Source organism: Fundulus heteroclitus, chromosome 13 (genome assembly GCF_011125445.2).
Source record: "Fundulus heteroclitus isolate FHET01 chromosome 13, MU-UCD_Fhet_4.1, whole genome shotgun sequence".
In the NCBI taxonomy this organism is placed as follows: domain Eukaryota; kingdom Metazoa; phylum Chordata; class Actinopteri; order Cyprinodontiformes; family Fundulidae; genus Fundulus; species Fundulus heteroclitus.
This window is the reverse complement of record NC_046373.1, coordinates 26,840,523-26,853,444: the sequence shown is the minus strand read 5'-3', so window position 1 is coordinate 26,853,444 and position 12,922 is coordinate 26,840,523. Positions and strand designations below refer to the sequence as shown.

Here is a 12,922-nt window from a genome sequence, read left to right as displayed (position 1 = left end):
ATAGCAGATAAGAACGTAGAAAGGAAAAAAGATGAAAGAAAACGTGATAAAGTGAGAAAACAAGAGAAGAACGGGTCTAAGTTTGCAGCTGCAATAACGATTAAAGCTTCTCTCCTTGGAGAACACTGTGGGAGAACAACACGAGCCTCCAACCTGTTGTGGATCAGGTCCTGAAATCTAGAGTCAGCGGGAAGAAGGCTAAAGGTGAAAGAACAGCAGAGCGTCAGGCAAACTAAAAACAACTGAGAAGCGAGGTGACAAAAGACAGAAAGATAACATCCATCACTTCACTTATCTAGTTTTACACACTTATCTGAGCATTAGTCGTGCACGCACCAGGAGGAAACCAGATCCCAAGATGTTCCGAGGCCAGAAGGGATCTCTCGTCCCATCAGCAGGTTCTGCGTCCGACTCAGGTGGTTCTCCAAGTAGGATGGGCCTGAAACCTCCTTAAAACCACTTCAGCTGAGTCCTTTCTTTGCAGAGAAACAATACCTGTCAGATTACGCAGCTTCTCAACCAACCTGCATGTCTGACGCATGTAACCATACGACTCTGAGGCTGATTCCTGCCGTGTGAATCTGGGGCCTCGGGCTTTCATTCATGATTCACATCCATTCGCCGTCCATTCCTAGAACAGCCACTGGTTCTCATATGACTGGCACTTTTTGGCGAAGCCCCCCCCCCAAAAACTTCTGATGTTACACCTAAACACTTTTATATTAGATCTGAAAAACAGAAACAAAACACCGCCGGCCTTCCAAAACAAATGCTGCAGGCTCATAATATTTCACACAGCACATCATTAATTTGTTATCTCCACTTTGATGGCAAAGCCAAAGAAAATGAGCTCTTATTCTTTTTTTTGTTTTTTTTTGGCTTCGCTCATTGTAAAATTATGTACAGCCTTCCTCAAAGTTGCACATTAAGTTCAATTTACTTCCTTTCCCAGTCAGTGCCCTTTGTGTTAGCTTCCATAGCGCCGACGCTCACAGAGCTGCACGTTGCCTCTGAACATGCGACGCCTTTACATTTTCCGGCTGGGCGAGCTAAAGGCAGCGGAGGTGGCGACAGATTCATTTACACCTCAGCTCATGTGGGCTCGGTTTTGACTCGCTGCCGATGCAGCCGTTAATACAAGACACCCCGCTGCTATCTTCACGGTTGTGGGTGCGGGTAAAATAATAGCGAGGGCCCGTTATGCAGTTACGCTCTTTGGCAAGCCGATCCAAATATGGGAAGTCTGCTCGATTCGTCGGACCGGCGATACGGGAGATGGAGGTTCTGTGCACGCCTGCACAAAGCAGGACACAGGAGGCCCTCTCTCTGTTCACTTCTTAGGCAAATAAATAGCAGATGCGCCCCCCGTCGCCTTTCAGGCCCCACATTCCCACAAAATAGGTGAAAAAATTAACATTCAGTGTTTTCTGTTTAAATGCATTAAAGCTGTCATTCTACAGATCACACAGAACCCCCTTTTTAAATTTTATAACACATATACCGGTTCATTTATAACATATAACCATGGTTTCTAACAACTGCCACCCCTTTTTATCTATATAATATTAACAACAATATAAATGGCTCTCAGCCCGACTCGTACCTGCAGTCAACTTTTATCTAGTTATGATCCTCAGAAGGCAAAAATAATATTAAGCCATTATTTATTAAAGATCAACTTCAGTTACATTAAGTTTTGTACTTTTTTAGGAGTTCGTTAATGTGTGACAGTCAGTCCGTTCATCTATACCTGCTTACCCATGCATGGTCACAAGGGGGCAGGTTATTGGGTAAGAGGCAGGTACGCCCTGGAGACATCGCCTGTCCATCACAGGGTGAGACAGAGACACACAGGACATCAATGCACACACACACACTCACACCTAAGGGTGATTTATTTTAAAGGTGACTAACAGTTATGTTTTTGGACTGTAGGGGAAACCCATGCAAGCTCCACGCAGAAAGACCCCAGGCTGGGATTTGAACCCAGAACCTTCCTGCTGCCAGGCAACAGTGCTACCACTGGTGCAACCGGCACGTTAATTGCTCTCTCTCTCTCATTCTCTCTCTCTCTCTCTCTCTCTAAAATTGGCCTTATAAAGGGAAAACAACTGTGAAACGTTTCTACCATATTTTTATTTGTTTCCAGGTTACATTGATCAGTCCCCTGATCTCTACACCATCCAACGAACCTGAGCCAAACGTTGTAAAGCTTTTAGATCTACTGAGGGTCACTGACTCCTCATGTTTCAGGTACATCTGCAACAAGGGAAGGGAGGTGTAACCTAAGCAATGTGAAACTCACCAATCAATGTCTGTGAATCCTCACCTCTAGAACCTTCCTCTTACATTCTGCAGATATTTTCTTTGCTTTATGTTAATTCAAGTGAATTCTGTCTGGAACACCAGTTGTTACAGACATTTAAGCGTGTAGGTGAGACAGATGTTACAGCAGTGAGGACATTACATCATTTAGTAAGCGAACACAAAGGCCAACATACTGTAGCCTGGTGGATGCGCTCCAAAAAATATTACCTGTTATATCAGCAGCAGTCCTTTTCAACTTATAAAAAAAAACGCTAAACGTTATCTCAACTGTTATTACGTCTCACTTTTTTAGACAGTTAAGAGTTAAATCACACGAAACAAGAACAAAAATAAGTTATTAACAGCTAAATGTTCAACACATCTTTCAAGCAAAGGTGGGAAGTAAAACAGACATTTGTTTGTGCACGGGTCGGCCCAGTCTGAATGAAACAGCAATGCGTGACAGACTAAGGGGAAAGTGCTCCATTTGGTGATCGTCTTGTGCGCGTTATGCACGTGCGTTGATGATGTCGACAAACTCCGGTTTCAGAGAGGCTCCGCCCACTAGAAAGCCATCCACGTCGGCCTGAGACGCCAGCTCCTTGCAGTTCGCCCCTGTGACGGAACCTGGAGGGGCGGGGCCGAGCAAAGAGGATGTTAGTCTGTATGCTACACTGAAAAAAAACCCAAAGTCTTTTGAAACAGGTCCTAATTTTTAGAGAATATATATATTTTTTATCTAATCTCTAATAGGTACCTGTTTATAAAGATCAAAAACAGGTACCTACTAGAGATTAGAAAACAGGTACCGTGAGGCAGACGCCCTGTCTACTTTTAAGACTAATCTTAAAACTTTCCTTTTTGACAAAGCTTATAGTTAGAGTGGCTCATGTTACTCTGAGCTATCTCTTTAGTTATGCTGCTATAGGCTTAGGCTGCTGGAGGACATCAGGGTCTATTTTTCTCACTCTACTAAGTTCTACTGTTCTCCGGTTTGCATTGCATTGCATTGAAATGACTGTCGTCATTTCAGCTTTTAACTTTTTGTTCTCTGTCTTTTTTTTCTTCATAGTAGGTACACCTGGTCTGGCGTTCTGTTAACTGTGACATCATCCAGGGAAGACTGATCACCCGCTATTACCATCTAATGTAGGACAGATTACTGGATCAATGTGTGCTTCTGTGCTTTTTTGTCTCTCTTGTTGTGTCTCTGCTCTGTCTTCTGTAACCCCAGTCGGTCGAGGCAGATGACCGTTCATACTGAGCCTGGTTCTGCTGGAGGTTTTTCCTCTCCGTTAATGGGGAGTTTTTCTTCCCACTGTCGCTTCATGCTTGCTTATTATGAGGGATTGCTGCAAAGCCATGGACAATGCAGACGACTCTTCCTGTGGCTCTACGCTTCTCCAGGAGTGAATGCTGCTTGTCGGGACTTTGATGCAATCAACTGGTTCCCTTATTTAGGAAATTTTTGACTAATCTGTATAATCTGATTGAATTTGACTTTGTAAAGTGCCTCGAGATGACATGTTTCATGAATTGGCGCTATATAAATCAAATTGAATTGAATTTAATTAAAGGACCATTACAAAATAAGAGCGACCGGTAAAACATCCCCGCTGACCTCCATAAATGATGCGCAGAGAATCAGCAACATCGTCGGATACGTTTGCTCTGAGCCAAGCCCTCAGCTTTTCATGGACCTCCTGAGCCTAAGAAAGAAACACAAACAGGACATTTGTCAGGTAAGATCAACAAAATAAAACTAGAAATCAATCTGAGAATGTTGGTTAAACCTCTCACGCTTAAATTTGGCATATGTTCTATCTTATTTAGGAAAATTATTTATGTTTATTCTGTTGCCTTGAATGTAACGTCGCAAAAAAAGAATCAATGAGCTTTTCTTGCTGATATTAATGTATGTTTTAGCACATTTTTTTTGTATATAAGTTCATAGGTTTATTTCTTTACATGTGTTTTAAGTTAGGGAAGTTTATCTTGAACCAGTGTTTTCGTCTTCGTTCTCCTTTGTGTTTACCTCAGATGATTTTCTTTATTCTCGGTCTTATTCCTGGTTTCTTATGTTTTCAAAGTGCTACTCCACTTTACCTGGGTGGTTTGACTTTCTATAAACATTTCTGTCCTGCAGCCCCCAATCTTTCCATTTGATAAAGAAAAAAAAATTACGTTATCATCCAATTATCAATCAGATCTTCAGCACCTTTACAACCATGAACATCTCAGGTTAAAATGTGTAAAAAGACTTAAAACAAAATTTTCACACTGATAGTTTAAGAAAAAGTGAGTGAATTTATTCTGTGGGGGACAAAAACATAATTAGGCATTGGGCTGGGCCTTTATCATATCAATTTAATCGTCATTGTGAAGAATTTGTTATCATGACAAGAATTATCTTGACAACGATAAATTCCAGTGGTATCTGAAACCCCCAAAAACTGCCAATATTGTCAGAATTGTTATTTTTGCTATTTTCTCAATTTTTATTATGAGCATTAATAAATAGCAATAAATAAATAAACATATATTTAAATGCAGTTACTGTGTGCAGTTAGGTAAAAAAAACCCACCATATTTTATAATGTAACCAATGTCCTGATCAAACATATTTCAAATTTTGTTTCAATACAGCATTTTTAAATGATTTTTTTAAAGGACAGTATTTGTGCTTATTGGGCTATAATTGATATGCAGTCACAGCCACACGGTTACCTGAAAACGACTACAGGAAGCTGTGAATTATCACAACATATATAATGATAAGATTTATAAGATTTAAAGTCCATATCATCCACCACTAGTTAGGCAGTAATTGTTATTAATAAATTATCTCAGCCACACGTCTCATCCCCTTCTCTTAGTGATTTTAAAATAAATGTGACAGAAACATGTTTAAATTAATACTTCCTGTTTCTGAATGCACATTTTAGATGTTGGTGAATGAAATTCCCATTAAAGATGAACTGGTTTCAGAGGCCGACGTTTGAACAGATTATTCTTAGTTTGTGGTTTTAATTTTTTTTAAAGTTCTATCTTTTGTTATCTACGCCTCTTGAGACAAACAATCCACTCTCTTCTTTCTCTGCTGTTACCTGCTCAGGTGTTGCTGTCTTTCCAGTGCCGATGGCCCAAACAGGTTCATACGCCAGCACCACTTTCTCCCAGTCCTTCACATTTTCTGGAACACAACATCCCTTTAATCCATCCATATATAGAATAAAAGACTGAAGCTGGAGTAACACAAACCTCTTTTGAAAAGGGAATAATCTGTAACTATATATATTGGTATATAGCAAAGACGAGAAATCTTGCGTGCAACTACAGATCAAAGCTGGCACACAAACAGAAAGTTAAGTTCACATAGAGACGTGTCTTCATAGCTGTGGGAGGCTGCTGAGACACAGCTGTGCCTCTTAAAATTTCTCTAGCAGCAGAGTCCACTGACCTATTTACATTTTAAAACAGGGTGCAGCCTAGTTTCTGTACAGAAGAAAAATGCATGAGGCCAACATGCGACCAGAGAAAAGATCATTAATCAGATTACGTAATGCAGAGTAAAATACAAAAAGGAAAGGTTCAAGGTTTTAACCGGGATGTTCATTCCCTTCCAACTGTAAATTTCAAGCACTTTTTCTTTACGGCTGAAACCAGACATACACTGTAAAAAACACGCATAACCTTTCTGTCTCGGTGTGCCAATAAATTAAACGTTTCGTGTTTCAAAGTAAATGACGATTATCCATTTGTTTTAGAGAAGATCACTTTTTTCACATGATTTAGCAAAGCCTAAAAGATGATGTAATGGTGTTGTACAACTTCCATATTAGGTTAATCTACAACATCTGAGTTATTTAGAAAAACACCAGTACTGTACTTTAAGGCGCATCTCAAACTTGACACAATAATAATTTCCAAGTTTACTCTACAACAAGACATTAAAGACATCGTTAAATCAAGAATATAATTTAAAATTCTCCTTCTAACATATAAAGCCCTTAATAATCAAGCTCCATCATATATCAGAGCTCTGATTACCCCGTATGTTCCTAACAGAGCACTTCGCTCTCAGACTGCAGGTCTGCTGGTGGTTCCTAGAGTCTCTAAAAGTAGAATGGGAGGCAGATCCTTTAGCTATCAGGCTCCTCTCCTGTGGAACCAACTCCCAGTTTTGGTCCGTGAGGCAGACACCCTATCTACTTTTAAGACTAATCTTAAAACTTTCCTTTTTGACAAAGCTTATAGTTAGAGTGGCTCATGTTACCCTGAGCTACCTCTATAGTTATGCTGCTATAGGCTTAGGCTGCTAGAGGACACCAATATATTTTTTCTCAGTCTGCTGAATTCTCCTACTCTTCCCTAATTTGCATTGTTTGTTGTTATTTAAACTTTTTATTCTGTCATTTTTCTCTTCATAGTAGGTACACCTGGTCTGGGGTTCTGTTAGCTGTGGCATCATCCAGGGAAGACAGATCACCCGCTATTACCATTTAACATAGAAAGTACTCCTGGATCAATGTGTGCTTCTGTGCTTTCTGTGTCTCTGCTCTGTCTTCTCTAAGCCTCCAGTCAGTCGAGGCAGATGAGCGTTCACACTGAGCCTGGTTCTGGTTCTGCTGGAGGTTTCCCTTCCTGTTAAAGGGGAGTTTTCCTCTCCACAGTCGCTTCATGCATGCTCAGTATGAGGGATTGCTGCAAAGTCATCAACAATGCAGACGACTCTCACTGTGGCTCTACGCTTCTCCAGGATGAGTGAATGCGGCTTGTCAAGACTTGATGCAATCTGCTGGGTTTCCTTAGATAGGAAATGTTTTGACCAATCTTAGACAAGACTTAGACTTATCTGGAGGATTTGACTGAATTTGACTTCGTAAAATGCCTTAAGATTTGTTGTGAATTGGCGTTTTATAAATACATTTAATTCAATAGCAGGGTACCCCCCAGAAAATTGGGTACTTCTGGCGCTAGTTGTCTTGGTGGCACGTTAGCAGACGGGAATTTTACTAAACAGCTTATGTTGTTCTCAAACATCGAGAACATCAAGCATTTCAAGCAAAAAAAAAAAACAAGGCTTTGCCTGGTCAGCAGGAGCTTAAAGCAATGTGCTGGTATTCAGGCAGTCTTTTGGGATACAGCGAGCTTTGACTTCCCAATCAGCAGAAAGTTAGCGAGGCCAGATGGCTGTAACCGCTGTGGGAGTGAACATTTTCAAAACTGTCAAAGCAATTTTGCAATTAAGCAACATCTTGATATAATCTCGACACAATCTTTATAGTAAGGATAACTACATTTGAAAGGGTGAAACGAACGAAGGAAAATGTAAAATTGGACAAAAGGAAAAACAAAAGACATAAAAACTGAGGAGGTAAAAAAAAAGGAACAAATATACCTGCAATAACCTGCGTCTGAGCGTAGACTACTTCTTCTGTGGTGCCTGCCTCCCGCTCCTCCAGCTTCTCACCGACACAGGCGATCACACCCAGATCGTTCTCCAGAGCGTGAGCTACCTGCAGGCAGGCAGAGTCATAGCTTTACCTGCACGCCTCATGTTTTTAAGATGTATGCCGCTACTGTTATAGACACAGAGGTTTTGGTCTCAAATTTATGAATTATCCTAAATCAAAGATCTTCAAACATTTAAATCAACATAAAATTCAGTGAAAAATTGTTTGCCCCCCATAACAGATTTATTTATTTTTTTGTCACATTTAAATTATTCTATTTATTAAACAAAGGTTAATACCGAATAAAGATAATTTAAGTAAATAGAAAAGGCTGTATTCAAATTATGATTTCATTCATCCAGGGGAAAAAAGCTCTCCAAACTATCCGAGCCCCATGTAAAAAACTAATTGCCCCTCCCCTTGTTAAATCATGAATTAAGTACAATGAAACTACATTTTTATTTTGAAGCTAAGCTAAATTTTCCAATCCAAACACATGCCTTATTATTTACTGACCAACAGATATGCAGTAATATTTTAGAACCTCTTTGGTGATGGAAAGATATAAAAAAGCAACAAATCAGTTAATTAAAATAAATAAATAACCTAAACAGTAGAAAACAAAGTCATTGACATCTATCAGTCTGGAAAAGGTTACAAAGCCTTTTCTAATACTCTGGGAGAACCATAGTTAGACCAATTATCCACAACTGGAGTAAACCTGCAGCAAAGGTTAACCTTTCAAGGAGAGGCCAGTCAACTTAAATGACTCGAAAAGCACGCTGACGATTCCACCAGGGGGCCACAAAACTACCCAGAACATCTAAAGCACTGCAGACTTTACTTGCCTCAGTCAAGAACAGTATTCAAAAATAAAAAAGAGGCAAAATGGCATCATATGGCGTTCCAAGACCAAGACCACTGCTGAGCAGAGTGAACACATTTACCAAAAATAACCCGCAAACAAACAGAAAAAAACATCTCAATAACCCCCAAGACTTTTAGGAAGGTGGAAGTCTCTAAAATCAGACCTAAAACTAACAGCGTTTCAGAAACAAACAGTCAAACATGGTGGTGTATGTGTGAGGGTTTGACCTGGATGAGTTCCTGCAGGAGAATGACCAGCAGTCTTAATATTCTCTGAGCAGACTTTGGCTATGCCGCAGGGCAAAGATCCAAAACACAACAACAAGGCTACCGCTGAATGACTCAAAAACACAAAAAACTAAATAAAGTTTTGGAGTGGCTTAACTCCAGACTAAAATCCAATTCAGATAGTGTGGAACAACAAACACATCAATCTGACTCAAAAACCATCTGATGTTGCTGAATTAAAACATTTCTAGATTAGGGAGTCGCTCTCTGCCAGTTAACACAAACTCTATATGTCAGCTGTAGCTCCCAACTGTTGGCTCAACTAGATCTTAGCTTTAGGAGCCAAATACTTTGTCTCAGAGGAGCAGGTTGGTTTGGCCTTAATTAAAGAAATCACCATTTGAAAAAAAGCCTTTTGCATTTAGTCACTTTATCTCTATTTAATATTAAAATTTGTTAGATTATCTCAAACAATTAAATAGGACAAAAACAAAATCAAAAACCGAAGAAATCTATAAGTGAACAAATAGTTTTTTGCAGCACTGTAGAACACATGGAAAAAAAAGTCTGCAATAAAATGTTGTTTCCAGTCAGATGCACATTGAAAAGCCACAGAAAATTGGGAATATAACTACCAACCTCTCATTTTCTCTAACATATAAAACAACGTCGACGGGCATAAAAGAAGTCTCACCTTTTGGCCGATCAGCTCGTCACTTTCTCCGAAGACATGGCGTCTCTCTGAGTGTCCGAGGACCACCCAGTCTGCGCCGCAGTCCTTTATCATGGCGGGGCTGGATGGAGGGGAAACACGGAGGAGAGCAGGGCACCTCTTAAAGGGTTACAGGTTTTATTTCTGTAAACACACTCGGATTTTACTGCAACGTCAGGAAACGATTTATTATTATTATTTTTTTAAATAAGTACATTTCTAATATGGTCAGGGGTTTACTGCCTCCAACAGAGATTTAAATTTGTTAAACATGGGAAGAATTGTGGGTTTTTCTAATCTGCAGCTGACAGAAAAGAAGCAGGTATATGTCAAGTCATCCAATCAGTCAGAACTGTGTTTATAGTTTGATGATGTTGTCCGTGAGCGGCTGACACACCTGATCTCGCCGGTGAATGCTCCCTTAGCCACCTTGTAACAGTTCTGGGCTGCGACCGCGATCCTGGGATCCAGGAGGGACCGGGCAAAGTCCAGATAGATGGAGGGAGCCGCGCACACCACCTCTGAAAACAATGCAGGGGGGTCAGCTGTTAGCTCTGTGTTGTTTTTTCCTTCTTATCTGTGCAGATTCAAAGTAAATTGACCTCTGTGACCTTACAGTGATCATAATCCCTGAGAATCTTCACAAATTGCTTGACACTGTACCAAAACGGGATATAATTCATTATTATTTTGAATAATTCAGATTTTTCTAACCCTAATTCTGCATATATCTACACAGACTCCTTCTCATGTGGTAAATCCTGGAAAGATAACATGGTTTAAGTTTCAGTTGCCTTATCATTATTTATTTTATTATTATACTTATTACTGTTTCATAGTAAAGATGAAATAATATTATATAAGGTATCTTATGCAAAAACATAGCAAACAAAAAACACCAAAGCTGAGATAAGTGAGTAAACTTTAAATTTATGCAGAACTTTTCAAGGATCCAAAACCTAGTTCGAAGCATTAAGGTTAAGACAAATATTAGAAATATTAAACAATTATGTATGAAAGGAAGATGCATAGAGGTGAAGGAAAAATGTTCGGTGCTCTCAAACTTTAAAGTGTGATCTTACTTTTATAAATTGCAATAATGCATCTTCTTGGATGTGGGAAAATGTGATGGGAAATTTAATTAGTATGCATAGTAAGATTTACGATACTTTATAATCAATCTGCAAAATTTAAAAGTCTTTAGGACAACGTGTTGCAATCCAACTGGTGTTCTTTTTAGGAAGAGGCTCGTTTAATGTTGCTGAACTCCTGGATTTGAGCAAGAGCAGGAAACATTTCACCATTAAATTTCCTTCTAACCATTTCACCATAATGTGTGGTTTGCATTGATCAGGCAAATATTCCCTGATATGCTCTGATTTGTCATTAGCAGGTCAAATACTGCAAAAATAAGATGTTTTAAATGCATAAAGACTAAGAACTCCCAAAATTTTGTGGGCTATAAACATATCAACCAACAGCATCTACTTTTTTGCACTATTTTGAGTTGAATAAACATCAGGTAAATGCTAGGGGAAAATGCAGCAAAAATTGAGATATTCTGTAATTCCCTCCTTTTCTGTTGGATTAAAAAAACTACTGGTTTAAATGTCTTTATTATTGCAAACGTATGATTTATAAACCCGGTGTTCTAGATTCGTACATTATAGGCTAATAATTATAAAGCATTATTAAAGACTCCTGCATTTAAACCCTACTGATTATACAACACTTACTGATTATACAACAGCAGATTTTATTCAATGCGTTCTATTTTTTAACTCATTGTCTAAAATCAATCACAGGTGTTGACAGTTTCTTTTTAATAATTATAAACCATGTTGTAAGGAGGCGACATTCTCAGGAGAAGTACAGGTAGACTGCTGAGCGCATCCGGATACTTTCAGCAAGTCATTTCTGATCACATGACTCTTCATTCACCTGCATCTCTGCATTTATTTAACATTTTAATAAATAAAACGCAGCCAGCAATGGAGGATTACGTGTGAGCGCAGCATGCAACGCCGCAGCCGCTCCTCCGTCTTCCTCTTACCGGTCTGATCGTCCAGGCTGCCGGTGTTCAGGGTGGTGATCAGCTCCTCCAGGCTCTCCTTCGTCCCGTTCATCTTCCAGTTTCCTCCGACGAAAAACCTCCGCGCCATGGCCGGTTGCTGGTGGCTGATTCCCGGTACGAGAGGAGATGAAGGCCCCGGTGTTCAGTCCCGACTGGTGTGCAGTTCACGGGCTGTGGGAAATATCAGGACTAAATACACTGGCGAAAATCCGTCTTCTTCCGAGTTGGGATTAATAGACTGGAGTGGAGCAATTTTTATGGGTAATTAGCGCCACCTGCTGTGCGAACAGAAAATTGTATTTAAACTGCTGCGTGTTTCAGTTTTTAAGAATTGTAAAAAGCATTTAAATGTCTTTGCAGTGCGTTAATATTAGCTACTCTAGGAAGAGAAATCTGAAAACAATCCTACACAGCGCACTTTTTTAAATATGTGTCCGCTGGAGTTTAATGACTGATTCATGTTTGTAGAATTATGCATATATTTAGGAGCAAGTTACCATGTCTGTTAACAAAAATTTGTCGTAATATTTTGATCTAAAATGCTTGAAGATTTTATTTGATTTTTAAAACTGAAAATACGTATTCCATTCAATTTAAAAGTACTTAATAAATTCCAGCAGAAAACTTAATGCACATGTACCTGCCCAATATAAAGGGACAAAAGGATAATATGATGACATGAGAATATACAGGTGTGCATATAAACCTATAGGTGTTCAGCAATACTGAATACATTTATTCACAATGCATGGTCCACATACGTGTATGTTATTAGATTTTTCTTTAGAGAGAGCAGTAAATCAATGTGAAATGGATAGGAAATAAAAATATTATTTCTCTTTAGTTTTACAAATAAATTCTGGACATTTTGGAGTACACTTTAGGGGTGTGTCTAAAAATCTTTGCATAGAATGACACTGAAACTTTTGCTAATTTAATATGGATAAAAGGTTAACTGGTTAATCAAGTGAGTTAAAACTTGTGAAATATTGATCTGGTCAGTTCAGTAGTAGAGGAGGTTGTCAATCAGTGTCGGCTGTTCTGGTGTCAATGAAATTAACAACAGGGGAACTAAAGGGGGGAACAAGAAGACTGAAACAACAACAGGAATGGTTCTGCAGGTGGAGGCCACAGATGTGTTTTTCCCTCCTCATTTTTGACTGCTTTTCTGTAGTTTCGCTTTTGACCAGTGTCACTACAGGCAGCCCAACTCCACCAGGATGGCACATCAATATGGGATGTTGTCAAAAGGTTTGCTTTGTCTCCCAGCACAGTCTC

The 12,922-nt window shown here is 39.3% G+C and overlaps 1 protein-coding gene and 1 long non-coding RNA gene across 2 annotated transcripts; one reads left to right on the top strand and one right to left on the bottom strand.

Moving 5' to 3' along the window:
* Positions 1-2,116: 2,116 nt before the first annotated feature.
* LOC105934102 (triosephosphate isomerase) lies at positions 2,117-11,847 on the bottom strand. The gene is made up of 7 exons (XM_012873946.3): positions 11,624-11,847; positions 9,968-10,091; positions 9,553-9,652; positions 7,709-7,826; positions 5,415-5,500; positions 3,929-4,016; positions 2,117-2,934 (listed from the first exon to the last, which is right to left on the bottom strand). Exons 1-7 carry the CDS (start codon positions 11,730-11,732, stop codon positions 2,816-2,818), a joined length of 744 nt encoding a protein of 247 aa, XP_012729400.2. The 5' UTR covers positions 11,733-11,847; the 3' UTR covers positions 2,117-2,815.
* Positions 11,381-11,852, top strand: LOC118565315. Its single transcript, XR_004932308.1, has 2 exons — positions 11,381-11,445; positions 11,556-11,852. It is a non-coding gene; the product is annotated as an uncharacterized LOC118565315 (long non-coding RNA).
* The last annotated feature ends 1,070 nt before the right edge of the window (positions 11,853-12,922 follow it).